At 37.3% G+C, this 26,536-nt stretch overlaps 1 protein-coding gene across 1 annotated transcript in view; it reads right to left on the bottom strand.

The window, feature by feature from the left end:
• Positions 1-19,585: 19,585 nt before the first annotated feature.
• The window catches only part of LOC150078007 (FRAS1-related extracellular matrix protein 2-like), a 94,354-nt gene continuing 87,403 nt past the window's right edge, over positions 19,586-26,536 (bottom strand). Inside the window, exons 21-24 of the mRNA XM_090385347.1 lie at positions 26,129-26,390; positions 23,936-24,123; positions 23,491-23,643; positions 19,586-21,211 (exon numbers count right to left, since the gene is read on the bottom strand). Of these exons, the coding sequence (XP_090241473.1) occupies positions 20,705-21,211; positions 23,491-23,643; positions 23,936-24,123; positions 26,129-26,390 (1,110 nt within the window). The 3' untranslated portion in view covers positions 19,586-20,704. The remainder of the gene's footprint in view (positions 21,212-23,490; positions 23,644-23,935; positions 24,124-26,128; positions 26,391-26,536) is intronic.

The following is a 26,536-nucleotide window of genomic DNA, read 5'->3' as shown; positions in this document are numbered from 1 at the left end:
TCCAGTCTTTGTGCATTATTAAGACATTTAAAACGAATATCTCACTAACGTTTTGTCATAATAAAGATTTTTTTTTATATTTTATACTAAAGGTGTTTATTTACATTTTGATTTCCTAAGCAACACTCTCACAAATTTGTGGAATTAAAACAATCGGAACACTCCATCATTATTCAAATAAGCACTAATAACAGTTGATCACCATTAAAGGAGTCATCAACTGACAATATTCATATTAATTACATTACATTTAAGGTGGAGAACGAAATCTTTAGTGTTTCTTTTTGACTAGTATTCGTTAAATGGATAAAATAGTGGAGTGGGGGAGAGACAGAGAATACACAAGTTTTTAACTGTGAATGTTCAAGAATTTCCTCACTAGGCAAATTAAGTGGTAGAATGTTTCTTCCTTAATTTCCTTTTCGAAAGTGGAAATGGAAAAATTACGGTTTCAGGAAAATTTTAAGATAAATAACTACAGGGATGAAATGCACTATTAAAAAAAAACAAAAATGGACCGGTAAAGAAATAGAGCTTATATAAACATCATTACTTGTACGGATATATTAGCCCATATAAGGATCACTGCATGTCGATGGTGCTCGGGTAGCTCCCTTTAAATCCATTCCTTGGGCAACCAACCTACTAAAAGTGTCTCACCATCCAGAACGTCAACAACGTAGCATTGAAGCCCATGACAGCTTCATTTTTCGCTTTACCGTCCAGACAATATGGCTTGTCGGACAGGACATTTGTCGTAACCCTGTAGGTCTACGAGATCGACAGGAAGATAAGGGGGGAAACACCCCAGGAGGACACATTTTCTATTAACCCGTAGGTCACTGGGAGACGTAAATCTGTCCGAACCCGAATCCCAAATGACATCTATACAAAAGTCTTCCTGCCAATGGTCTTACCTTTAACTCTATCAAAGACGAGACAGATTGGTGGTTGTGGTCAAGCACCCTCCCCCACTCTACGCTACCCCTCACCTTCCGGGAACTAATGTACGATATGTTGGTGCATGCTTTTGAAGACCTAATAACATGTTTTTCTTTCTTTCTTTCTTTCTCTCTCTGTTGTCTGCGTTTGCATGTGTTCGGACAAGAATCAAAAATTCGTATAATCACTGCCCTCTCCGATTTTATTGCAAGTTAGAAACTAAACGTTTCTAAATCTAGCGCTGTCTAAATATAAATGTACGTGATATCCTCATACATTGTACTCAGGGGGTGTTAGGTTGACATTCACAGGGTTAGATTAATTTATTTCATAACTCGGTGTAAACCCAAAAGTTTTTCAATAACTCAGGGGGTGTTAGCGTGTATCTGTTGACGAAATGTCAGACTATCAATATTAGGTTTTTATCCCACATTGGATAAGTTGTAAAGTGACAGTTCCTGCGTTCAGTACTGAAAGTTTAGGTTCTTTAAGCTAGTTGTGAATAATGATTAAATTATTTAGCTCTTAGTCTAAGATCAAAATTTGCTGAATTAGGTAAAACAATTGAAGATTAATTTAAACTTTTTTCTCAGTAGTAGCCCGTAAAAATATATATATTCTAGAAGGAAGGAAGGATTAAGGTCGTTATTTATACTAGTTGATTTTGCATTAGCAACACCTTGTGTAGGAATGGACTGGTCTGTGATGTTGGTGAAGGCTCAAAGTCTGGAATGGCTGATATAAGATTGTAGCTAGCTTGTGTGGCGATCAGTTTCAGTGTCTGCGTGGAGGAATGGGTCGGCGTCAAGATTTTTCCGACTTCGAAAGGGGAATGATTGTTGAGGACAAGACGCACAGGAACCAGTATCTCGACAATAACCATCATGGTTAAGTACACCCGTTCTGTGGTGTCCTGCGTCTGCCATAACTGGCTCAACAGCGGTCGAACAACCAACCAACCAAAGGTCAGATGTGAAACAGCCACATGTGGTCGACATCCATGGTGAACGTCGTGTGCTCGTCTGGCTACAAAGCAGTGACGCAGCACAGTGGCCCAGCTAACCACCAGTACAACGTAGGAATAGCAAAACCAATATCTATATGGAATTAGTGTTACATATCCTGCAGCCCAGGGTGTTTCCCCAGGTTCGCTATCCACATGGACTACGCAAAATTGCTCGTATAGGCTATGACAGCCGTCACGTGTACCCCATGCTGACTGCGAGACAAGAAACTGCGCCATATATGGACACGTTAGCACTCACACTGGATGACCGACAGGATGAATCCAGTGTCTCTCTGTCATGCTGATGGGCATATGCGCATTTGGAGAAAGCAGCATGAGAGCCATGGCATCTGGATACATGGTTTGTGTTTAGCAGCCTGGAAGCAGTGATGTTATTGTGGGGACTGTTTTCGTGACCCCGGTCCTCTGAGCACCATTACTCAACGTCTCGGTGGGAACGCCTACCTTTCTATTGTGGCCAACCAAATACACTCCTTAATATGACAGTGTGTCAAAACAACTTTGGCGTCTATCAACAGAGAACGAGCCGTGCCTCAAGGCCCTACAGGTTGCTAACTGGTATCAGGAAGATGACAGTGAATTCTCCTGCCAACTCAATAGATTCTCTAGCCAATTGAGCAAGTTTGGGTCCTACTGGAAAAGGACATTTCATGCTACGACCGTCCACCTGACAATGTGTGAGCATTGTTAGACACATGCATAGTACCACAACACACCCTGCAACACCTTGTAGAGTCCCCATGTCAAGACACGTACGGGCTGCATTACGATCAAAAGGTGGCCCCCACACGAAGTATGAGATAGTTGATGCTAATTCAAGGCCAACTCAGTGTATACAGCACATTAGCAACGAGGCTTTATTTTGGAAATTGAATGAAATTGCATGTGTCGTGCCTGAAATTTCACTCGTCTTAACCTAGTCAGTATTCGACCCAGATCAAATAGATGACTAGTGTCGAAACCATTCTACTGTTGTGGAGAACGGAAATGAATATCTGAAGGGGATATACATTATAATATAAAGAGGTGTGCCAGTTCCTTTTTCTCTCTCTCTCTCTCTCTCTCTCTCACACACACACACACACTTTTTATAGTGTATTCTCTATTCAGTCAGTAAATAAATCATTTACTGACTGAATTCTGACAGTATTCTCTATTCGGCCAGTAAGTAAATCATCTGCTCTAAAATGTTTTATGTTTCTGTTTATCATTTCATGCATTGCAAAGTGACTATTACGACACAGCACCTATCATTCTTTTCATTTATTTATGAGAAATTTATCACCTAACGTGGGAGGTAAGACACGACTTCAGGTTTGCAACCTACGACTCGAGACAAACAATAAATCCTTCTGAACAACACCTCTGCGGCAAAGTTTACTACACTGAGTAAATCAGCAATATATTGTTTCGGTATTTTTACAAATTATTATCTGGAATAGAATATTCATTTATAAACAGAATACAGTAGAAGCCCCCTTATCCGACGTGATCGAGGTAGATGGTCGGTTAAACGAAAATGTCTGTTAGAGAGGGAATCTTAATGTATGGATTCAACAGCCAGACAATCAATTTGATTTGATTCGTTCCCTTCATATTTCGATCCATCTGTTTCCGTCACGGTGTGTATGATGTCTCTATCGTCCATCCATAATTTCATTTTCCAACAAATTGGTGATTTGTTTTCCAAAATATTTATTGGAAAACATTATTGAATCCATCGTGGTACATTTCTTGCTGCAAATTTTTGGAACCTTCTTTTTGCCTTGAAATAAGCTATTAATAATCTGTTCTTCATTGTTTTCTTGTATTCTGGACTTTTGTTAGCTTTGTCAGCCTCTGGCTTAAGTCCTCTAAGTATACTAAATCTTGGCTTTCTGGCAAAGATTTAGTAAATGTCAAACTTGAAATTTCTTTCCATTTCCATGCTAGTGATGACAATGTCTCTTTAGACATTCTCTTTAGTCTAAAATGTCTTTCTTAAATGTCTCTTTAGACGTTCTAGAACCCTTATTCCCTATACAGGAATGGCCAACTAAATTGTGATGCGATCTACTTTTTTCCTTCAAAATGTGCCGCGATCTTCCATCTCAAAAATTTCATTGCACAATGTGCACAAACCGAGGGATGACTGTTTATTTAAAATTCGTCGTGATCGACCGAAATTAAATCCGCGATTGACTCGTTGGCCACCCCTGCCATAGGGGATAGATCAAGGATGTTACATTCGGTAGTAAAAACGTCTTTGTATGTCCCCATTCTTTGAGTTCGAACGTTTGAGTTTGAAAGCGAACAGCCGTTCGGGAAGTTTTTCTTTATCTATTTCAGAAGGTACAAATTCTTGAGAAAAAACAATCTTCAAATGTAGAGTCCATCCATGCTAATGTTTGAGTGTTAGTAAACTCGATGAACAATTTATATTTAAGTAAATTACGTGCTATAACTACAATAAAATTAATTTTACTAGCGCAAACCTGCTGAGTTATATGCTTGAAACAAGCATATCACTCAACAGGAGGGAGTTGTGCACTATGCTGGCTGCAAACATACTGAATGAATCAGTACCCGTGGCAACTGCAGGGTGCCCTGAGTGGTTGGTTGTTGTAGGGTTTTAGCGCGTCAATAACTTAGGCCATATTGCACTATGTATAATGTCTATAAATTGCATGTATTCTGTGGTTGGTTTGCTGGACGAAAAACCCGAGAGTCCGGGATAAAAAAAAAAAAAACCATGCTACACTCGCCTGAGAGTGACTAACTCAGCCACGTTATGACAGAGGCCCATAAAAAATTCTCTCATCATTGACGGTATCCAAACTTAAGCTCTTTTTCACCGAGTGTGGGGAGGACAGTGATTATACCAACTCTGCTACCCACGAGGGCCAGTGTGACGTGAGCATCAGACAGCAGTTTTAAAGGGAGTAAAGGGGGTGGCTATTGGTTAAGCGAAGGTCGGTTGAGGACTTCTGCTTTATTGTAAATGAATATTAAATTAATATAAAACTTAAAGTAATTATGACTAACCTTAAAAAACAATAATTAAATGTAAGATGGACACATCGAAATGCTTGGCCAGAGTGTAATCAATTACAGCCATGTTGTAAATTAGCGAGACGTTTAATGTTCTTTATCTCGACCATATGGTCAACTTGCAGACGATGATGGATTTGTCACACCACTTCCTTGGTGACACGCACATAAGCGATATTCGGGCGTGTTTGTTTGCTCGGTAACCCACGTGAAAAGCCATTCATCATTCGGTGATGAATACTACACAACGCCAAGTACTTGAAATTGTATACTCGCGTTCTGTTTGGGGAAGTTAATTAACTGAGTCGTCCCAGCTGTTCGAGGTATTTTTACAACTTTATCCTTACCTATTTCTTTTTTCACTGTCACTTTTATTGCCTCTTTCTACAGAAGTAATTACGAAGTGAGAAGAACACTTACATTAAAGTCTTTTTGACTCATAAGTCTTCTGTTATCCACGTGACCTTTTCTACAATAACTTTCCGATTATTCTCTGTTAAAAAGGAAGTACCGTCTTTTTGCTCAGAAAGATGACTGCGCTTCTGACAATCTGCAATTTCTCTTGGTGCTATGAACCATTAAGTGTGATTAGTGAGCTGTGAGTGACATTTTAAATAGTTTATTGCGACTCAGTACTATTGCGGTTAGTTAAAAGTTATGCCTGTACATTCACTGACCAAATATTTATAAATCATTATTCATTGTCTAGTAGGGACACTTTTGCTAGAATTTCAGCCGGTACACGTCATGCCACGCCTTTCACTAGATGTCTGAAGAGACTAGCTTCACATATTTGACCATTCTTCCAACAGGATATTTGTCAGCTGCTGTATTGTGGTCGGTAGAGAACTGCGAAGCCAAACCTCCATTTCCAAACATCTTGGACATCATGCGAATATTGCTCGATCATTCAAATACAATTTTTGCATGACAGATAAGTTGTTTTGTCGTCTTGAAAGAAGTCAATGGAATCCTGGTAAAAATGAAACATTGCATCGTGATGTGGGTCCTATACGACAAAGATATTCATTGGAGGTGGCACGACCTTCTAATGTTCATACCAACTGAACATACCCCATACTATGATACCACCTTCACCCGTGTTAGTGGTACACAGGAGGTAGTCTGAATGCATAGCTTCATGAAGTTCACACCACCCTTTCACCCTACTTTTCGTGCAAAGAAGTGTAAATCGAGGCCCATCAGACAAATGATGTTTTTCCACTGTTTCACAGTCCAGTCTTGACGTTGGCGACAACACTAAGAAGTGGCTTTCATATAGATGCACGATCACCAAATCCCAGCTTTTTTAGTCGCGTTGCATTGTTCGGTTGGAAATAGAGCTTTCTTTGCCTAATTGATTTGAGTCATTTTCTGCACACTGGATCTTCTATTTGGACACACAATTCGCTTTTAAATTTCTGCAATTTCGTTCTCGAAATATCGACTCTGTCGCATTTCTTCTTTTTAGATCTGCGTTCTCCTTTCGTTTTCCACTCATTGTATACTTTAAGATGGTTGCTTTCGACTCACAAGTAACTTCCTTTGTTTTCTCGATTGTGGCTCCTGGTAAACGTGCTCCAACAATAACACTATTCTAAAAATTGGAAAGATTAGTTGTCTTTCCCATGACCGAATCGACTAAGGAGCCCCACGAAAGCGTATAGTATTCATCTGATACCAAGGATCATACCATGTGATAACTTAACTTACGCATGCATACCGAAAGTTCAGTTATCTGTTGATGCTAATTGAAAAGGTACCTAATGTTGTGGCCAGTTTTTTCGTCCAGCAAAATAGCAAATCGACCACAGAATATATGCGATTTACAAACATATTATATACGGAGTAATATGGTCCAGTCACTGATGCACCTAATACCCTCCAACAATATGATCCATGTGATTTCTGTATGTTTAACTGTCCACAACAATTGTTTCCAGTCTTATCAAAGAACTCTTCCTCATATGAATAAAATCTTATTTCTCATCCATGTGACTCTCGCGAGTAACAGGGTAGTTACAACCTCCATTCTTACACATCACCTTAAGCATATTATGAGAAGTTTTTGGCTAGGAATGTAAGGAAAAGTAGCAAAGAATTCTTAGCTTATATTAAAGTAAAAGGAAAGGGACGAACAACATTGGTCCACTAGATATGACTGACATAAATATTGATGATCCTGTACAACTTTCAAACTGACCTGAATATTTTCATGTACATTCATGCATGGAGTTTTTAGGCATGGGCATAACGGAAGTGTACTTCCTTATAAGTGGAAACAAAATGATATTATAATAACTGAAAAGAAAGTGGAAGAGAAATTTTTGAGGCTAAAAGTAAATAAGTCATCTAGGATTGAAGGAATCGATCCAATTGTGGAATCATCTATCGAAATCGTTATCCATCATACACTTAGATTTTAGAAAAGTGTTTGGTATTGATCCATGTAAAATACTGCAGTATAAATTGGGGCACTATGGCATTAGGGTCAAGTTAATGCTATGAATAAACGGATGGTGAGTGACAGAAGGCAGAGTGGTTATTAATGGGTACTGGTTGGACTAATATTATTAGTGGAATCCCTCAGGTTTCAGTACCTTCCATGTTTTCAATGTTTATTAACGAAGATTATTCAGTTTAATGTTAAAGTTTGCAGGTGATATAAAGGTTGTCAGGGTGGTTAATGGCAGAAATCAGGATATAATGCCGCAATGAGACCTAGAAAAATTAGCCGGATTAGGGATTGTTCCGTTGTATAAGGAAATGGTCAAGCCGCACCTTGAGAACTGCATGCAGGTCTGGAAGCTTCATTTGAGGAAGGAGGTGAAACTTTTGGAACAGGTATAGAGAAGAACAACAAGATTAGTCAAAGTTACAAAGTACCCTTACGAAGAAAATTTTCACTTCTGAAAGGAGTACCTGCGAGGAGTCCTGATTGAAGTGCTTAAGGCTTTAAATGGATTGAGTGAATTAAATGCGGATGTTGTCCTAATTTGATCGGACGAGCACATAAGAGGACATGAATTTAAATTGAAGAAGGTGAATGGATGTGCGAAAATTTGTTTCAATATTAAGCAACCAACGCGCTTGTCTGGATAGCGTTCATCATACCTCATCTCTCTTCCAGAGAGTGATTGATTGTTGGAATAAGCTTCGATCGCGTGTTGCGGAGGTGGGTAATTTAAATAAATATAAGGGGGAATTTGACAAATTATTACAAATTTAACTGTCATCTTCCGTCAAAAGTATGTTAGAAAACTTCTGAACAATCTGGATGGCAAAAATCCTTCTTCTGATGGTATTTTTGTGCTTGTCTCAACCTGCAGTCCTTTTCTTCGTCGCCTTTTTTCCCACTGGTGTTCCTTCTGCTTGGAAATATGCTCATATCTTGACTTAACACGGGGGTTGTACAAGTTAGTTTCATTGTCCTTTTCTGTTACACCACTTCCCCAAACACTATGTACACTGTCCTTTTCTGTTTTATTTTCTGACCTCCTGAAAGGTTTTTTGAATCTTTATTGCATAACTGTTCACGAGTCTCTGATATGGTTTCTATTAAAATGATTCACGATACAGCTTAGGCCACCAGAAGTATAATTCTGGACAGTTCTAATGTTCTGAGAGAGAGAGAGAGAGAGAGAGAGAGAGAGAGAAATTTAGACATTTCAAACATCTAAAAAATTTAGAAATATAATTAATGCATGAACGTTAGAGTATTGCTTACATTATGAATTCTTTGGTGATCGAATTTTCCGGAAATGGATGTGTATAGCTTATTTATGCTACCAGTCATCCGAACATAATCACCCCTCTCCACCTCCCTAAATCGAATTCTAATGAACAGAAACAGGTTATAAAGAGCAACAAAACAGGAGTGGTGCTGCCTGTTTTTTCTTCACTGCGATGATTATTATACAAATTAATCTTCATTACGATAATGATTGCGAAATCTTACTGCCCCTCCTTCTCAAGCTCTTGGTCAGTTCCCGAAAAAACAAAAAAAAAAAAAAAAAAAACACTCAGAAGTTATCGCCCTTTGAAATGGACGTTTGCACTATGCATTAGTTGTTTTTCATCAGCTATACTCCTGTTCTCTGAGAAGACGCCATTTAGTTTCTAGTCACAAAAACAGACCATCTGAAGGGAGAGAAGTAAATAATGGAATCCTTTGTAACAATAATAGCCGACCGGGCTAGCCGAGTGGGTAAAGTACCTGCCCGGCAACCCAAAGGTCGCGGGTTCGATTCCCGCCTCGGGCTTGGATCAAAGTACTGCAAAAACCTTGGGAGGTGCATTATGGCCACAGAAGCCGATGCGCCAACAACTACCAAATCAAAAAAAAAAAAAAAAAAAAGTAACAATAATGACAAATTATTTTGGGCAAACTCAAATTCTCATAGATATGAGAATCGCAAGAAACGGACGCCATGTTTTATTTATTTATTTTTTATTAAATAGTGACTTTTTATTGTAAACGAAAATACAAAATTCGCTGTTCAAAATTTTCAAGTCTCTCTGTCTCTCTCTCCATTCAAATTACATTAAATTATTGGGGTAGTTTTACGAAACTTTAAAGTTCAAATTTTGTTTTGGCAAACTTCAGATTGTTGTGAACCTCTTGCGTGTTTCGCACTAAACCAGGTCAAGTACATTAGGATCAGTATACCTTCCATGTAAATCTTTCCCCTTGAACAATGTGCTTTACAAGGAAATTTGACTGGAGTACTAGTTAATAAATCCTGGAAGATAACTTGGCATTCCGAAGTGCTGCGTCAGCCTAACTCGATTATTAAGGTACTAGAAATTTTTAAGCATTCAACACGACACCAGTTCTAGATATAAATAGGGTCATGGTGACTTTGACTTATCAACAACGACGCCATTTCTCCTGTCAAATCAAATACACCTACACCTACACAACATTACCATCACTAACAGATCCATATAAGTCTTGAGGGTATATTACAAATATGCGTGAAATTTTTTTTTCTACTTTAGGGAAAAAAAAAGTGTGATTTAATTATTAATAACCATTATTTTAAATGCGTTATTGAAAAATAATTTATTATAATTACTTGAATCCTACCCTTTTTTTTTCCTTGTTTATGATAACTTCTTATCCATCATTTGTCGACCAAAAAAAAACTGTCCACCTCCCCTGTGATGTTGACCTAGTTTTACTTAGAACCTTTATAAATAGTCTTGGCTCACACAACCCATCCCATCCCAGCTGAGGAAGTAACTAAGTGTTTTTTTCGTGTGACTTGTAGAAATAATTTGCCCCAGCAAAACATTTATACAGTCTTTCGAAGTGTCATCAGCAGCATCTAGAAAAGAATGCTCTGTCATTGATTTCTAATTCTTCTTTGAAGTATTGCTCAGAAGTCAATCGGCGAATTTAAATGAAATAATCTGACCATAAGTATATATATGATTTTAACTGAACTTATTTTATATAATGCATTTAATTCTTGTAATTGAAATGTATGCCGTTCATCTTTCGAAAAGCACGTTTATTACGTTTAAAAATTCACCTAATATCTACTTACATCTATTTAACATACAACATAAGATAAACATTTTGGGTGAAGGCAATAGCAAGGTGACAGCTATCTCTTTCTTTGATACCTTGACCCAAAACACGATCTTGTTTCACAGCACATAACGAAAAATAATGTTTTAAAAAAAAAAACTTTGCGTTTTATATAAAATAAAAATAAATAACTCGAGTAGAATTTATGAACTGAAAATAAAAGGCTAAATTGTTACAGAACTGTATTTAAAGGACAACTGGAAACAGTCATTTTTAATACAATATTTTATGCTAATGTCTCAATATATAATTAACGTATAAAATAGAAAATATTTTTCCTTATTTGTGTGTGAGAAATCACAAAAGCAGAGGTCGCAACGGTAGTCAGTAAAATACGAGAAGAAACACAATGAATATTAACGTTTGGAACATACAAAATAGTCAACCAGTATGAACGATATGACATGCAATAATGAATAAAATAAATTAAAATAGGTAAAAAAAATTATTTGATATCAGACAGATATTTTTAAAAATTAAAAGAAGAATATTTTTAATTACTTAAAGGAAGTTTTGAATATTACGGTAAGTACCATTTAATATACACTCAGTTATCACCGAGCTATGACCACCCTATCGTAATGGACTATGCCACATAGCTCGCAGTATTAAAGGCTGACAGCTTCCTTTGTTACAGCAGTGGTAATTTGCATATGACCGCGAAAGTAAAATTGATAAAGTAGTAGTTAAGAGCATGATTGTAGGAGCTCGTGCATAGGGTGCTTCCATGCTGTGTAGTCGATTACTCACAGCCTATTGTGGTTAAGGTGTACAAAGAATGGTGTAGAACGGGTCAAACCACCTCTCGCTGATAGAACTGTAAAGGATTACGCAAGGTAACCCTTTACATCGATGTTCGTGGTGAGCGAAGAATGTAGCGCGTTGCATGGGCTCAAAGGCAGATAACTGTACGACAGTTGACATCACAATACAACACGGGGAATGCAAGAACAATATCCCAAATGACGATGCACCGCACACACAAACGTATGAGGTTCAACAGCAGACAACCCAAGAGACATCCTCTCCTCACCGTGAATCATCGTCGACGACGAAAGCTGTGGTGTCAACAACACGCTGGTTAGACACTGGAGGACAGGAATCGAGTGTGCTGATCGAATGAGTTCAAATACCTAGTGCAACAAACCCACAGACGCCTTCATGAGTGGTGCAGGCAACACGAGTCCATAGATCCATTATTCATGGTGCTCACTATCCAGGCAGTTTACAGTATTGGTTGCCTAATATGGAGCATGTTTTGCTGGCAGGAACTAGATCCCTAGTGCGGAATGACCAAAGTTTACTGGTGAGGCTTACCGTTAGCTCTCAGAAGACCATGTGTTATCCTGCCATTTTGCATTTTTCCCCGGACAGAATGGGATCTTTCATAATACGCCGTGTCATCGGGCCCGCGCGATTGGCTCGAGGAACACGGTGAAGATATCACCCATCTTGATTGATCTCCAAATTCGCCCGACCTCAATCCAATTGAACACCTGTATGATGTTTTGGAACGGGAAGTGAGGCGAATGAGCACGTAACCGTTATCTATTCCAACACTGTGGATAGCCTTGCAGGCAGCATCGCTGCAAATTCCTATGGATGTCTTCAGACATCTAGTGTAGTCAATGCCTAATCGAATAGCGGCTGCTATTCGTGAGAACGGTGGCACAACGTGGTATTAAGCAGGTGATCATAATTCAGTGATTACTAACTATGTGTGAACTGTGATTAAAAATTATTATAGTTATTAAGACGAGAAAATTAGATTAAAGGCTATGGGAACGTTTGATGCCTTATACACTTGTAGCTGTATTTTTATTCTGAAAAGTACCAATAACGAGTGGTTCTTACTGAATTCTAATGAAAATCAAAAAGAATTAACTCAAAAAAAAAAGTAACACCAGTAAATCTTATTAAGTTTGGCAGTCCAATAAATTTTTACTTTAATCTAAATAAGTCACTAAAAAGTTACTCTGTGGAAAATACAACTTTAAAACCGGTTTGATGTATCCTTGTTAAAGTCAGCAGTGAAGGGCGGCTTTTTTTGGTAATAATGTTCCACGAGGTTGCTTTATCTTTAGTAGTCATGATTTCAGTAGCGGGTCTCGTTTAAACTGATCATAGCCGATCCATTATCCGACGCGCGTGACATGTCTTAGAGACATCATTAGAACCATGTTCTGAAACAACCTTTCTTGTATCGGGCAATTGTTATCTAAGCGGACATGAAAATATTGGTTGAGCAAAGGTTTTCTCCCTCTGTTATTGATTGGGTGGCCACACGAAAGGTCTCCAAACGCGGTCCGCTTTCGTCTTACATAAAAGCGTAAATCAAGTTATTCGAAGCTGTAATCTGTATACATTACCTATAGACATGCACTCACTTGGAATGTTCCACTAATTAAGATACTGCCGAAGTGTCTTACCTCCCTTAATTTTAAAGAAAAATGTCAGCTGGCGCAAATAACCTGTATGAGCCTCAACTACCTGCGGGGGCAACTTTTCCGTCAATGAACAACTCTCTGGCTAAAAGAAAACTTTCTCCAATCTAGTCTAAACCTCTTTCCCTCTAATTTGAATTTATGCCCCCGAGTTCTGGAATTCTCAATAACTGAAAATTCCGCCATCATTCATTTTACTAGCCCCTCTCCGCCTCCGTAGTCAGGTGGGGAGGAGCAGCAGTGCGTAGCACACGCTTCTTGATTAGGCCGGGGTTCGAGCCCGTCACCACCAAATACGGAGGATGCGGAAAGGTCAGGGAATGACCACCGCATATCCTGGAGCAATATGGCCTTAGTTGCTAATGCTCCTAAAACCAAATAACAAACAAACAAACAAATAAACAAACAAACAAACTATCCCCTCTCAGAGCCTTATAAACTGAGATGCCTAGTTGCCTAGCTCTGTAGCCCACATAATCGGAATCTTTCCTCATATGGTCCTTTTTCCTATCTCACTATTCGAGTTGCCCGTCTTTGGACCCTTTTCAAGGAGCTCAGTATCTTTTTTTCAGACGTTTCCATGCTTGAACACAGTATTCAAAATGTGGGCTGACAATTGCCATTATCTTACAATTACAAGGTATAATTGTAAGATATAAGGTACACTTGTTGGAAAATATAAAACCATCAAAAATATTTTTTTTTGTGAGGGGGATGGATTTATTTTACGATCTTTTCTTCTTTTGGTAAAATAATAAGAGGAGTTTACCTCAATATAGTACGTAGAACACTTCCGTATGATACCCTCCAGAAATTAAAACGGAAAAAACGAAAAAATCGACAACTTACCGGTACATTAAAGTAAAATATAAATAATAAAAAAAAAAACAATTTAACACAATTCAAATCAATTTAAAACAATTAAAAATCAAATTAACACAATTAAAAGAATCTAACGAAAATATTCAAAACGATTTTCTTTCCTGAAGTTGGCAACGCTTTTCGACCGTATGTCGTGATCACAGGGATGAAAATTACCGAATAGGATCGAACCTGAAACTTAAATAGTGATTATTTGTCTTCGCGCATGCGCGTAAAGGTCCACGCATCGGAGATCAAATATGGCCGCCGAACATTAACAGAATTCTCGCTTAATTTAATTTCTACGGTTTCTGCAATTAATTGTTGCGTATAATTACATTGAACATTAAGTATTTTGGCCTCGTTAAATAAAAAAGTATGTTTTTCGTTAATGGCATGAAAGGCTAATTCTGACGCTGCTGAACGAGAAGCACGAACTGAGGCTTCGTGTTCATTTACATGAATATTAAGAGATAATCGCGTCGAACCTTGGTAAGACGAGTCGCAATCACCGGAAGAAATGTTGTATACCTGGTCATTAATTTGTGTTGTGAACGCGGAAAGAACCGATCGATTGTTCAGTATAGTGTGTAACTTGCGTATTGGCCTGGCTACAATTTTAAATTCGGTATCTTTGAAGAATCTATTAAGCTGTTTGTGCCACTGTTCAACATATGGGACAGAAATAAAGTATTTTTTGATATTACTATTGCTGGTTGGTGTAGTATTTCGTATCCTATCCTTAGCCTGTACCCTAATTTGGTTTATTGTGGTAATGGAATAACCCCTGTTTAAGAATCTGCTAGTTAATATTTGTATTTCTGAGTACAAAGCAGAATCCGTCGTTGAATATTTATAGGCATTAAGAAATTGATTAAAGATAATCGATCTTTTGTAGGTGAACGGGTGATAGCTATTATAATGTAGAAGCATACCGGTGTTTGTAGGTTTTCGATAGATGCTAAATTGTATTTTATTCGAATCCCGGGTAAGCGTGAAATTTAATGACTTTGTATCCGTATCCTCCCTTTCCAATGTAAATTTGAGTCTAGAATGAATATTATTAAACGAACGTAAAATGTCTTGGATAGTATTACTATCAGTAATAACTAGAACATCGTCTAAATACCTCCCATAGTATGTGATACGGGGACGAAAAGGTGTCAAATGTATCTGCTCAATCGTTGAGAGATAGATCTCTAACATTAAGCCGCTCAGGCTCAAACCCATTGGTAATCCAAAAATTTGTTTGTACACGTTGTCTCGAAAGGTGATGTAGTTGGCCTTAACTAACAGTTTAATTAAGTGAAAAATTTCCTTAATAGGTAGCTTCGTATAATTAATCGGTGTCGAGTTTTTATTTAACATATCCCAAATAATATCTAATGTGTATTCAACGTTTACATTCGTATATAACGAGGTAACATCTAGTGAGAATAAATTCTAACTTATTAATATAATCAGGTTTATCTAGTATTACCACTGTATCTCCTTTATCTGCCCTCTGTAAAATAATGTCCTTATTTCCTCGAAGTTCTCGTAAAGCTGAACTGTCATGTGTATTCAATTTAGGAAGTCGCGTTTCTTTTATGTTATTCACTACTTGGTTAACTTGTTGAATAAATACATCTTTTTGTGGAACATTACGAAGTCCAAATTCAATATCAATTACGCATTGTTTTTTAGGTAGTTTTCGAGGTGGTAAATTATAATTTAGTCCTTTGGATAAAAGTGAAATCTGGTCCTGCGATAGCCCACATGAGGAAAGATTTGTAACTTGTTTATATGTCGGTTCGTTGAATACTGGGTGAGGGGGTGTTCGTGAACTAGCTGACATTCTGTGGTAGTACGTTGTGTGTCCTTCGGGGGGAGGGGGGTTTCACCCAACTCGTATGAACTTGGTCGCAAGCCCGCGACAGTGTGTTAGAATTCGCATGAACGTGTCTTGACCTATCCGATAATGTTTGCAACTTATTAACCTGTCTTGTTTTTTTATTTCTGAGGCCTGTGCTTCCATCTACTTTTTTCCCAAATATCCTAAACGTGTGAACCACAAAAAACAACATACCTGCAGATAAAGTAAAATGATTCCTTTGCATGTGTTGTGTTTGTTCACATAGACGTCTTTTTCTTTCTTTTTTTTTATGCTCAAAATTCTTGACTTCAGCTGACGTACGATCTTGTACGTATAACAATTCTGGACTGTTACAAGCAGAAAGTCTGAAGTGGTATACCAAGACTCTCGTCCACCATAAATAGCATACTAAATGTGAAATTATAGTACTAACCCTTAACATTTATAATACCCGTTCTCAGAAATCGTTGAATACAGACTCTTCATAAATATTTATTGACAAATTAAATCATCATAAAGCAGACAGACTTCCATCAAGGGAAGTCTACATCGAAAATATTGTCTCTCAAGGAGTTTTATAAAGCAGTGCACTATAGCGAAAATTGTTGCTATTATCCAAAATAAATGAAAATTCAGGCATAAACATTGCTAATTCTTATTTTTTAAATAACTTTTCTTTTATGAGAGAGCGAGAGAGAGAGAGAGAGAGAGTTGTGTGAAACAAGAGCGAACAAAGCGTTACATTGTATTACATTTACAATATTGATAGTGTTATCAAACTCGGCTATTATCAGTTTTGTTCGATTGTAACTCTACCTATTAAGTTTTCTGTTTTCAAAGTGAAAATCTGAATTATTGGTACGAGTGGATGAATAATTCGCGAGTTAGAATATAATGATTACTAACTTAAATCTCAGCAGTATGCTTATCTTATAGTGGCGATGACTTGTAATGAGATATCGAAACCATTCTACAGGAACATTCCTGTAGAATGGTTTCGATAATGGCCGTTCATTACCGCGAATGAATGTGCCCCACCACAGCAGCAGTATCCATGATACTTAGTTTTAGTATTGGAATGGCTAAATTATACAAGGAAGCGGACTTTTTTTGCATTTCCCAAAAAAAGAGTGAATTTCTATTATTCATGCTGTTCCCCATCGCTAAAAAGTGGCTGTCCAATTCCGCTTTGGACTTTTATCAAGTTCTCCTCCCGCCCACTGTGGCAGGCAGTTCATTCCACTGATCTACAACAGGCTGTCCGAAAGTAACCTTTACAAAATCCCGCCTTCTGTTACTTCCTAAAATTTTATATTTGTCTCCTGGTTCTTCCCTCTTCTACCAGTGAAAATATACTTTCCTCATTCATTTTACTGATTCCTTAAGGGCCTAATCTACCTAAAGCCCGCACCTCCTAAGACAGGCATCATATGGAAATCGATTCGCACCCCTTCACCAATCTGGTTGCCCTTCTTTGAATTCTTTCTCGAATATAATGTGATCCATTAAGGATACCTTAATTCTTATCGAAATTACCATTCTTATCGAAATTATCCAATATCTTATCCTCAATCAGATACTTCGTGATCTCACCCACCACTGACCCACCGGTCTACACTGGTCATTGGTATAAATACCGATTACCATTTTTCGCACCTCCTTTGTGGATCTGAGAGACGTTAGCGCTTTTCCAATTCATGGTATTGTCCCGGAGGCTCATGATGATCTGATTAACATCCCTAACTGGATGATTCATTCGCATGCACTCTTTTTAAGTATAACAGGATGTATACTGTCCACTTCGGAAGTCTTACCTTCGCTCAGTTTCATTAGTTTCTCCTCATAGGCTCTTCTCTGAGATTGACATATCGCCTGGTTTATAGGTCTGATGCCGACTATTATACAACGCTCAATGTCGTCATGGTTAAAGTGATTGCGTGAAACGAGAATGAATTCGTTCCTATACACAATTTCTGTTCACTACAATGGAGCAACCAAGTATAATTCTGTTGCGAACAGAATTATAAAAACAGAATATAATTATTAAACAGGAACGGAATTATTAAAAAAATAATAATTCGAAACAAGAATCTAAATCTCGAACGCTGAAAACTGCTCTAAAATTAATAAATAAAAAAACAATCCTTCAATACGCTCTTTATTCCTTCAATATCGATAAAAAAAACAAATACCAAACTTCGGTGGTCTGTCGTGAGGTCAGCAACCAAGCTACTAGGAGCCTAACTGAGAGTATAATAAGGAATGACAGCCCAGCACCTGTGAAAAGAAATTAAATGCGTCACGGTCTAAAACATCACTGCCAGTGAATTTTTAACTAGTCTAGAGGACATTGCTTCACCCAACGATCTTCATCGTGAACTGGTTCAATCCAAAAACGGTCATCAATTTTCTAATTGAAACTTCGGTACATCCTTTAACTATGACGTAACTTCATATTATCTTTAGGTAGTTTCTCCCTCTCACTTCCTGGGCAGTGATCGTACCACAGAATCTGTTGGGTTAAACGGCAATTTCTTTCTTTTTTTTCCCCATCAGCTTAAATTTATGTCCATCTTCAGACAGTACGTTTATTTCAGTGGATATAAAAGTCGTACATCTGATATTTGTTGGCACTTGATAAGGTGTTAGCAATTGGTGTTAATGACGACCTACTGACACGAACATCTTGGGATTTCAAATAACTCTGCAGAATTGATTAATCGAATATGACAAACTGAGGGATAAAGCGAGCTTCACAGACCAAATTACAATAATCATATCGGAAACACCACTTCACTTCTACTCGTATATTTAACTAATAAAAATGAATACGAAAACAAAGATTGTTTTGCTTAAACTCTCCCAGAAAACTCTAATAAAATGACAATACTTTTAGAAACCCAGAGAAACAATATCATTTGTTTCTAATAGCATCATTATCATTCCACTGAAAATCGAATTCCCTTAAGGATTTCTCAAGATTTAAAATTTCATGAGTATTTTTAATAATGAATATTGAATTATGCTTTGAATGCGAATAAACTTGCTGATGTCTTAACCTCGTTCCTCAAACATGCTAATTTTGGAGACGAAGTTAAGGGGAAGTACTTGACCGTATTACAAACCCCACGCAAACCTGTTGAGAGAGAAAAAACAGAAAATGCAATCATACAGATTCCAATTCTATAATGGATTAGCATGATTCTAAGGCATGTTTTTTAAAGGCCATAATCACAGAATATTTTTATTCAAATTATACTAGACAATAAATTTTAAGCGTTTTGTTATTTTCTTACCGAAATATGGCTCATCACATGGATTTTGTCGAGCGGAATCAAAGTCTGAAGTCAGGTATTGCGTAATACCCACAAATTTAGAGAACAATACAAGTTAGAATATTGAAATTTTTAATGAAACTTTAACAAATATAATAAACGGCATAAAAATATATTCAATTAACTTTTTTTTCTTTACTTTGCCTTTCTTTTGTAATGATCAGAAGCCTCTCTGTGCAATGTCCAGCAATAATCTGCCTGCATACCAGGCTTCCACTTTTCTTAACATTTCTTCATGGTAGCAATATCTTGATGAAAACATTCACTATGTCCAAAGTTATCTGGGAGTGTATATTTTGAGACATTGCAACCGAAATTTTGGTAGGCTTGTGTTCATCTTTCAGTAACTCTCTGATCTGTGCACAGACGAATGTACCTTTTTTATTTTGGCATCAAAATACGCGACTTTAGTTTTAAATAGTGAACGTCTTCTCCATTCTTGTTCGTAACTTTTACGAAATTCTTCAGTAGACCTAATTTTATATAAAGTGGTGGTAAAATGTTTATTCAGTCAACTAGTGGCTTATAGATGACATTATTTCCGTCTAAGACGCGTGGTGCAGATGGGAGTAGAATAGTCTAGAAACTACCGGACACTGGTCACTGCAACAAGATCTACGAATCACTTAATCCCAGAACTCAAAGCAGTGCAACTAATATGAACAATTAGACCAGAATCTACTTATAAGTATGTTAAAGGAGCTTGACCAGGATTTCTCTGTTTAGGGCTTTGATGCACTGGTTTCTTATTGGGACAGTTGCCTAAACAGAGGTGGCAATTATGTAGGAAAAAGTTACAATGTCTGCGTATGTTGAAGTAGTTGTAGCTCCTTGGTAGTAAATTTTGTGTCAATGTCTTCGCATTGCGCACCTTACTTTGGGGGAACATCCCTCGTAGAATTGTGTTCCTACTTTGATATACAATATTTGGAAATAAACCATATGTTATTGCTATAGATTAATTGATCAAAAGAATATAGATAAATTCTTACAATGCGGTTAAACAATAAACTAAAGACAATTGTATTGATCAGTCTATTCCAGCAGATTCAGCCCGTTTTCTGAAGGAATGTTAGGTTGTTGACAGATCCCAGTTAAGTGTTTTCTTTTTATTATTTAACAACTAGCAACAAAAAAACTTTTCACGTACAAACATACAATAAGAAAACACAAAACAGTGCCCTCTAGGCGGAAAACTGAGCACAAACATGAATGCCACAGAGACATTGTTTTTGTTTTTTTAGCTACAAATGGACATTAAGTATCATACTAGCTATGGTACAACAGCTACTGGTCCGGTGGTATGCCACAGTGACGAGTAACCTTTGACACTTCACGACTTGGAGTCATGCTGAGGAGTTGCACTTTCTGCGTTACTAACTGGCAACTTGTGCGTACTTTCCGCAACAGGGGCTTTAAATGACAGGGGTGATCGGACGGAAAGACGACGCACCAGCTTCGGTTAGTAGCAAGTGTGACCATGCCACGAGGTGGTCCACAGAGTTCTCCGTCTATAGCCTAAAGCCTTTAAATAGAGGAAAAAAAAAAAGAATGGCAGTGATGTCACACATCCTGAAAGAGTTCTCTCATAAGTCTACACAAGTCCATTAGGGGTTAAACTTCTGTATTATCCCCCGAACCACCGTTGCAGTACCTTGGTACAACAACGCGACTCTGCCCGTTTCTGGTTACAACAGTTACCGCTTGGGAGGAGGGAGGTATAATAGAACCAAGTTTCTTCCTCTTTGTGGCAAATATGGCCGCTGCCACTACGATGACTAGTAAAGAACTGACGAGACCCACGGCAACCGGCACTAAGGGAAAGTCACTGTCAGTGGGTGCGTTACTACCTAATTCAAAAGTTCCCTTTTCTTCTGCTATTCTTCTGCGAACATCATAGTCTAGCATCAGACGATGCATATTGGTACCAACACCATCTGTACCAACTTCTTCGACATCATCCACTGAGCGCTTCGATCGCCTTGAATTCATATGGCCTTCCTTGAAAATGTGGTGTTTGCGGTTGGAACCGATACTTCTCTTCCCAATGCCTCGTGCAGCGTTCTCTTTCGACCTCACGGTGTAGATGCAATGTACGAACCACTGCCGACCATAGGACACCTGCAATGACAAGAAATAAACATTTTGTCACCAAATTTACATTGCCTAGATGGAAATTTTTAAGAGTAATACTACAGTATTAATAGTCTGCAAATAAATGTTCCCCATTTAATCATTTCAAGACCGTGTAATTAATACAGTTAAGGTGCTGTTAAAGTTAGAAGTGAGAGAGAGATCTATACAAAAAAAAGCAAACTTTTTTTTTTTTTAACATTTGTTATTTTTTGAATATTTAAACTTAAGAAATTAAAACAAAAGTTTTTGCGTAAACTTTGAGAATAATCTTCAAGATTAAAAGCTAAAATTTGGCAACTCGAAAATAACCAGGCTAAATAAGAGGACAATTCAAAAAACGAAGGCAATTTGCATATTAAATATTGACAACATGTCAGTACACATTTTTGTGGAGTGTATCAATATGTACTCAAGTGTACATGCTGAGACAAATCTAAACGTGGCGTTAGGTTTCAGTACGTTTAGTGGGTGTTCAGCGCCAAAGTTTACATTGGCGCTTCAATCAACTAAAGTTTAGTGTCTCGAGCTGCGGTTTGAAATGTTACCCTCTGAGACGGTGAAATCCATCCTTCCAGAACCACAGACGAATGTTAGCTCAGTGCAGGAGGGAAAACTGTATTACGCAAAGAAACGTGTATAACTGAATGAAGGTTCAAAAGTGACACATGTTTGTGAAATCAGACCCTTTGAGTCGTCCAATAACCTGAGAAATGGTGGATAACATTGCCCGAGTTAACATTAGTTCAAGAGCACAGACTGATTACAATTTCATTATCATCGTTTCGGATTTCATCAATGTAGTGATGTCATCGTGTAAAATTTATTTATTTTTTCATTTTCGCTAGGTGGCGGAGTGACGGGTTTTCTTGGGTATCCAGTACAAGGATACAAATAGGTGATTGTATCAATGATCAGGGATCTGTCTTCACTGGACAGGTGCCAGATCGTTGATACATTCACACAAAAGGCGTAAGACGGTTTAATATTGTGTTACAAAAATACGCTCTTGGAGGGCAGTGAGCGCCGGTTGTCATAGATGGCTGGTTTCAAGCTATTCTTCAGAAATTTTTAGGGCCTGCGCTGTTCACTATTTCGTAAAGTAATCCGTTGCCACGACAGTTACTTATACGATATGCCGTTCATATTCCACACAACAATTCATGCGATCATATTTCATCTGATGGTACTGTCAAAAGCTTAACATACCAAAGCTGGCAGACCACCTTTTGTATCCACTTACGGACGCAATCTTCAGATAAGCACACGTAAGTGGATGATTTTTATTTTGTGATGATTGGTTGCTGGTGCAGCAGTATAAATGTTCGTTTATACTTGGGACAGCCAAACCAGAAGTTACAATTTCATTTCCACCTTTTGTGGAAGTATAAGGGCAGATTTGTGTGCGTCTGTTACTTCAGGACCACAACCAGTCCCTGATGTAAATAAACTTAATATAAGTGACGGTTATCTGTTAAGATCTCTTGTCCATTGGTGATGGCGACAGTCACAGTAAATACTCAACAAGAGAAAAACTAGAAGCAAGCAAGGCCCTACTAGAAAAACTGGAAGTAACTGTTCTTGTCATTTAAAACGTTTTGAAAATTTTATTGAGGTACAGAAATCCTTCGAAACTTCAGTAGTATTGACAGCAGAGTTCTTTAGGATAATTACCTTCAAGGCTTACTTGAATTGCTACCAGTAAAAACATGGAGACTTAGAAAAGGAGATAATGAAAATAAAGTAGTCACTCTGTTCAGTATTATGCTATGAACCTTGGTAAGAAAAGTATTACCAAGAATTTCCTACCAATATGAAACTTAGTAACGTTTCAATATGATAGCTAGGCACCAAGTGCTGTCAAAACAACAACAACAAACAGCTCCTGCGATGGAAGGTCACCAACACTTTCAGATTAACATCATTGGCTGGAAAATCCCCAGTCTTATGTATTGAAAAACCAGTGTCCGTTAATGTAAAGGGAGACTGGAAATATTAAAAAAAATCTATTATATTACATGTGATTGTGAGTTGCTATTCTAGAACAAGATTGATAACTCCATTGATAAACGGACTTTCCGTATGTCCTCCAATAATAATTAAGCCTAGTATTAAAATTTAATTAATATTAAATACACTTTAAAGAGACGGTCATCCTTTCTTGTCCCAGATCCCATCTATTCTTGTACGCCCTTGCTTGATAATAACCACAAATCTCATTACTACATTCTGCTAGAAGCTAGTATATGGTATCTAAGCACATTTACCTGAAAAAGGGGTGCCGAATCGAATCGAAAACCATCCGAACCTGGTTCTTTCCTTAAAGCAATGACATCCGTGGAAGGATCGTCATCAACTAACACAGCATTAAATGGAACATTATAGAAGGATTTAGCGACTGTATGTGGGGCCCCTTTGTCCTGAAAGATAAGTGAGGTTGGACTCGTTAGTACGAACAAATACATCTTGCACGAAGTTTGTTTTTAATTCACAGTAATAACTTATTTCTTATTTTATAAGCCGTATAACTTATTAAGTAAACTATCATTATTGTGGTGATTTATTTAAAAGTTTATTGATCATCAGAGTTTCCCGTTTGTATTGCAATTTTATTTTGTAGTGATTTATTTTCTGAATGAAATGTTTTTAATGAGTTTAGCGTTTAAATAGTTCACTCCAAATTGGAGGCTTATAAAAGTGAACGTAACTTACTATAATCTTGAACGTATGCAACAAACTGGGAGAATCAGCCACACAACCATATTCCTGGTTTTCAGGATCGTATTTAGGAATGTAACCATCTACTCCTGTGCAGAGGAAGCATTTTTCTACAGTCATGTAGAAGGAATCTCCAAGATTTTGAAGAGAATCAACCATGATACGGCCATAGACTGTGTCACCTAAAGACAAGGGTTTAGTATTCAGTGCTCACTTTTAATATTATCCGTTAATATTTTTCTTTAAGAACATCAACTCAGTAAATAATGTAGAAGGTCAAAAGGTATTAATAGTATTACGCATCTGATTATTAAACAATTTTTAAATACAGGCAGCCTTCTCTCATTTACGAAACAATTTGGTATGGTACCTTGCCGTCTAGTTTGAGTACTTGTTTGAAAACTCCTCGTTGGCTTTTTTCGAGATAAATTGAGACTTCGGACCCGATGAGACCAATCAAGTATAGGTACCACTAAAGTGAATGCCACTTTAGTGGCCATAAACAAGTTTCTATACAGGAAGGAAGAGCCTAAAGAGTTTCTTTTAACATTCTTAACATTTGAACTGTGGGTGATATTTTTAGTATGGGCAGAGAAATTATCGTTTGTTGTGAAGAGTATTTCAAGGTCTTTCTAAGAATTAATTCTAGGTAAAATAATATGGTTGACAAAATAATTATTTTTAAAGGAATGGGGGATCAGAGAAAGACACTCAGCATTTAGAAATGTTGACAAAAACGTTATTGTTGAGAGTCCAAGAATAAAAAAAAAAAAAAAAAAATTGAAGAATTTCGCAACGATTGATAATGAGTTGAGTTGCTGACTATCCTATAAAATTTAAAATCGTTGGCTTAAATATGTCTGAATTGTTTAGAAAATAAGATAGAATCATTGAGTTAGAGATTTAACGAGTAGTGGACTAAGGAAGATCCCTGAGCGACTCCAGCGTTAAGGGCGAACAAAGGGGACTAGATGCCATTGATTAAGATATCGATGCCATCATTACTGCATGATGTAAGTGTGGATAAAATTTAATATTGCATCTCGGAAACCGTAAACTTTCGAGCATTGGAGATTGTGGGCTATCGAGTCGAATGCGAAAGATAAGTTTTGTACGTATGATGTCAACTCTAACGCTGACGTCAAGCTCCATCGAAACAGATTGTGAAAAAGGGTTGGAGATTAGATATCACCGATCCACCAGGCCTTAATCGGTGTTGTTGAGGCATAAGGATTACTCAAGAAAGCCGATCGCTTATGATAAACTATATGATCGAGGGGGATAGGTACAAAAAAACTGTCATATTAGTGCTACCTTATCTGCCCATGTGTATTATGTCCATAAATTACGCGTGTTGTCTGGTCGATTTGCCTGTTCTGCTAGACGAAAACTAGAAGGTTTCTGAGGATGAAACCGACTAACTCGGCCTCGGTGTTTCCACTCGTCACTGAAGGGATGCGAACCCGGGCCTTTTCTATCCGAGGTACAAGACAATTAAAAGAAATAATATGGAACTAAATTTCTTGAAGAGGGAATGATTTCTTCAGTATCGCCGAAAGTTCCCTACCTAAGCAACCTCAAACAGCGATACCAAAACATCCCGCCATGACTTCCGCGGATCAAGAGGCAAAAGTAGATCAAAGTGGGTCAAGGGGAAAGTGAATAATCATCTAGTTTTTTTTGCAAAATTTATTGCTGATAGCAGATCTGTCTTTGGTATACAGTCACGTTTTAGCAAATTGATTGGTAATCCATCACATTTTTTTTTCTATTTGTTCTTATTAGTGTTAGTAATTGCCAATGAATGTTTTTAATCTTGGCTTTCATTATAAATTATTCAACGAAGAATTTAAATAGTTAGTAATGGCTTTGGAATTTAAAAATGGCATCGGAAATTTTTTGAATCGGCATTTTAAGTTTGTTTTACAAGTCGCATTAAGGTTAATTTGCTATTTAATTTGAAATTTTCCATGGTGAAGCGAATAACTGCATAATTTTTAAAATGAAATCGTGAGAATGAATCATAAAATGAATCCTATTTTAAAGTAAAATTTAATATGCGATTTAATTTATAAATTATTGTTCTGCCATGTAAATATGGTAATTATAGCAATGGCTTTTGTAAAGACATTTTAACTAAACATTTTTAAACTTTTTTTTTGGTTTTGCCACTAGTTTTATTATTACCTGGAATGAATGAAGCATCGGAATCTTCTCCAAATCCCATGGAACCATTGGAAAGCCACAAACCTTTCTTCCGCATTAAGAAGAAACGTGTGTTTAAGCTGAACTCGGCAGGTACTGGATCGCTGACTTGTTGGAAGCGGATATTCAGGTCAAAGGTTATGGGATCTCTAGGATGACACTGTAAAGGTTCAGAATATCCAACATCTTCCATAACTGTACAAGGGATTAGTTTAATATGGTATATACCAGTGTAGTCGCGTGCCTGTTAAATGAAGATAAATACAGTAATTAAAATAAAAAAAAAAAGCATAGAACAAAAAAGTTATAAATACATTAAGAGGAATTCGTTATAACAAGACGAGTTTCATTCATGCACACGAGTATCGATTATATACTATTAATTGTAAT

This window comes from Mastigoproctus giganteus, chromosome 11 (assembly GCF_048544385.1).
Source record: "Mastigoproctus giganteus isolate SK-2022 chromosome 11, ASM4854438v1, whole genome shotgun sequence".
Taxonomy (NCBI): domain Eukaryota; kingdom Metazoa; phylum Arthropoda; class Arachnida; order Uropygi; family Thelyphonidae; genus Mastigoproctus; species Mastigoproctus giganteus.
This window is presented reverse-complemented; position numbering and strand designations above follow the sequence as displayed.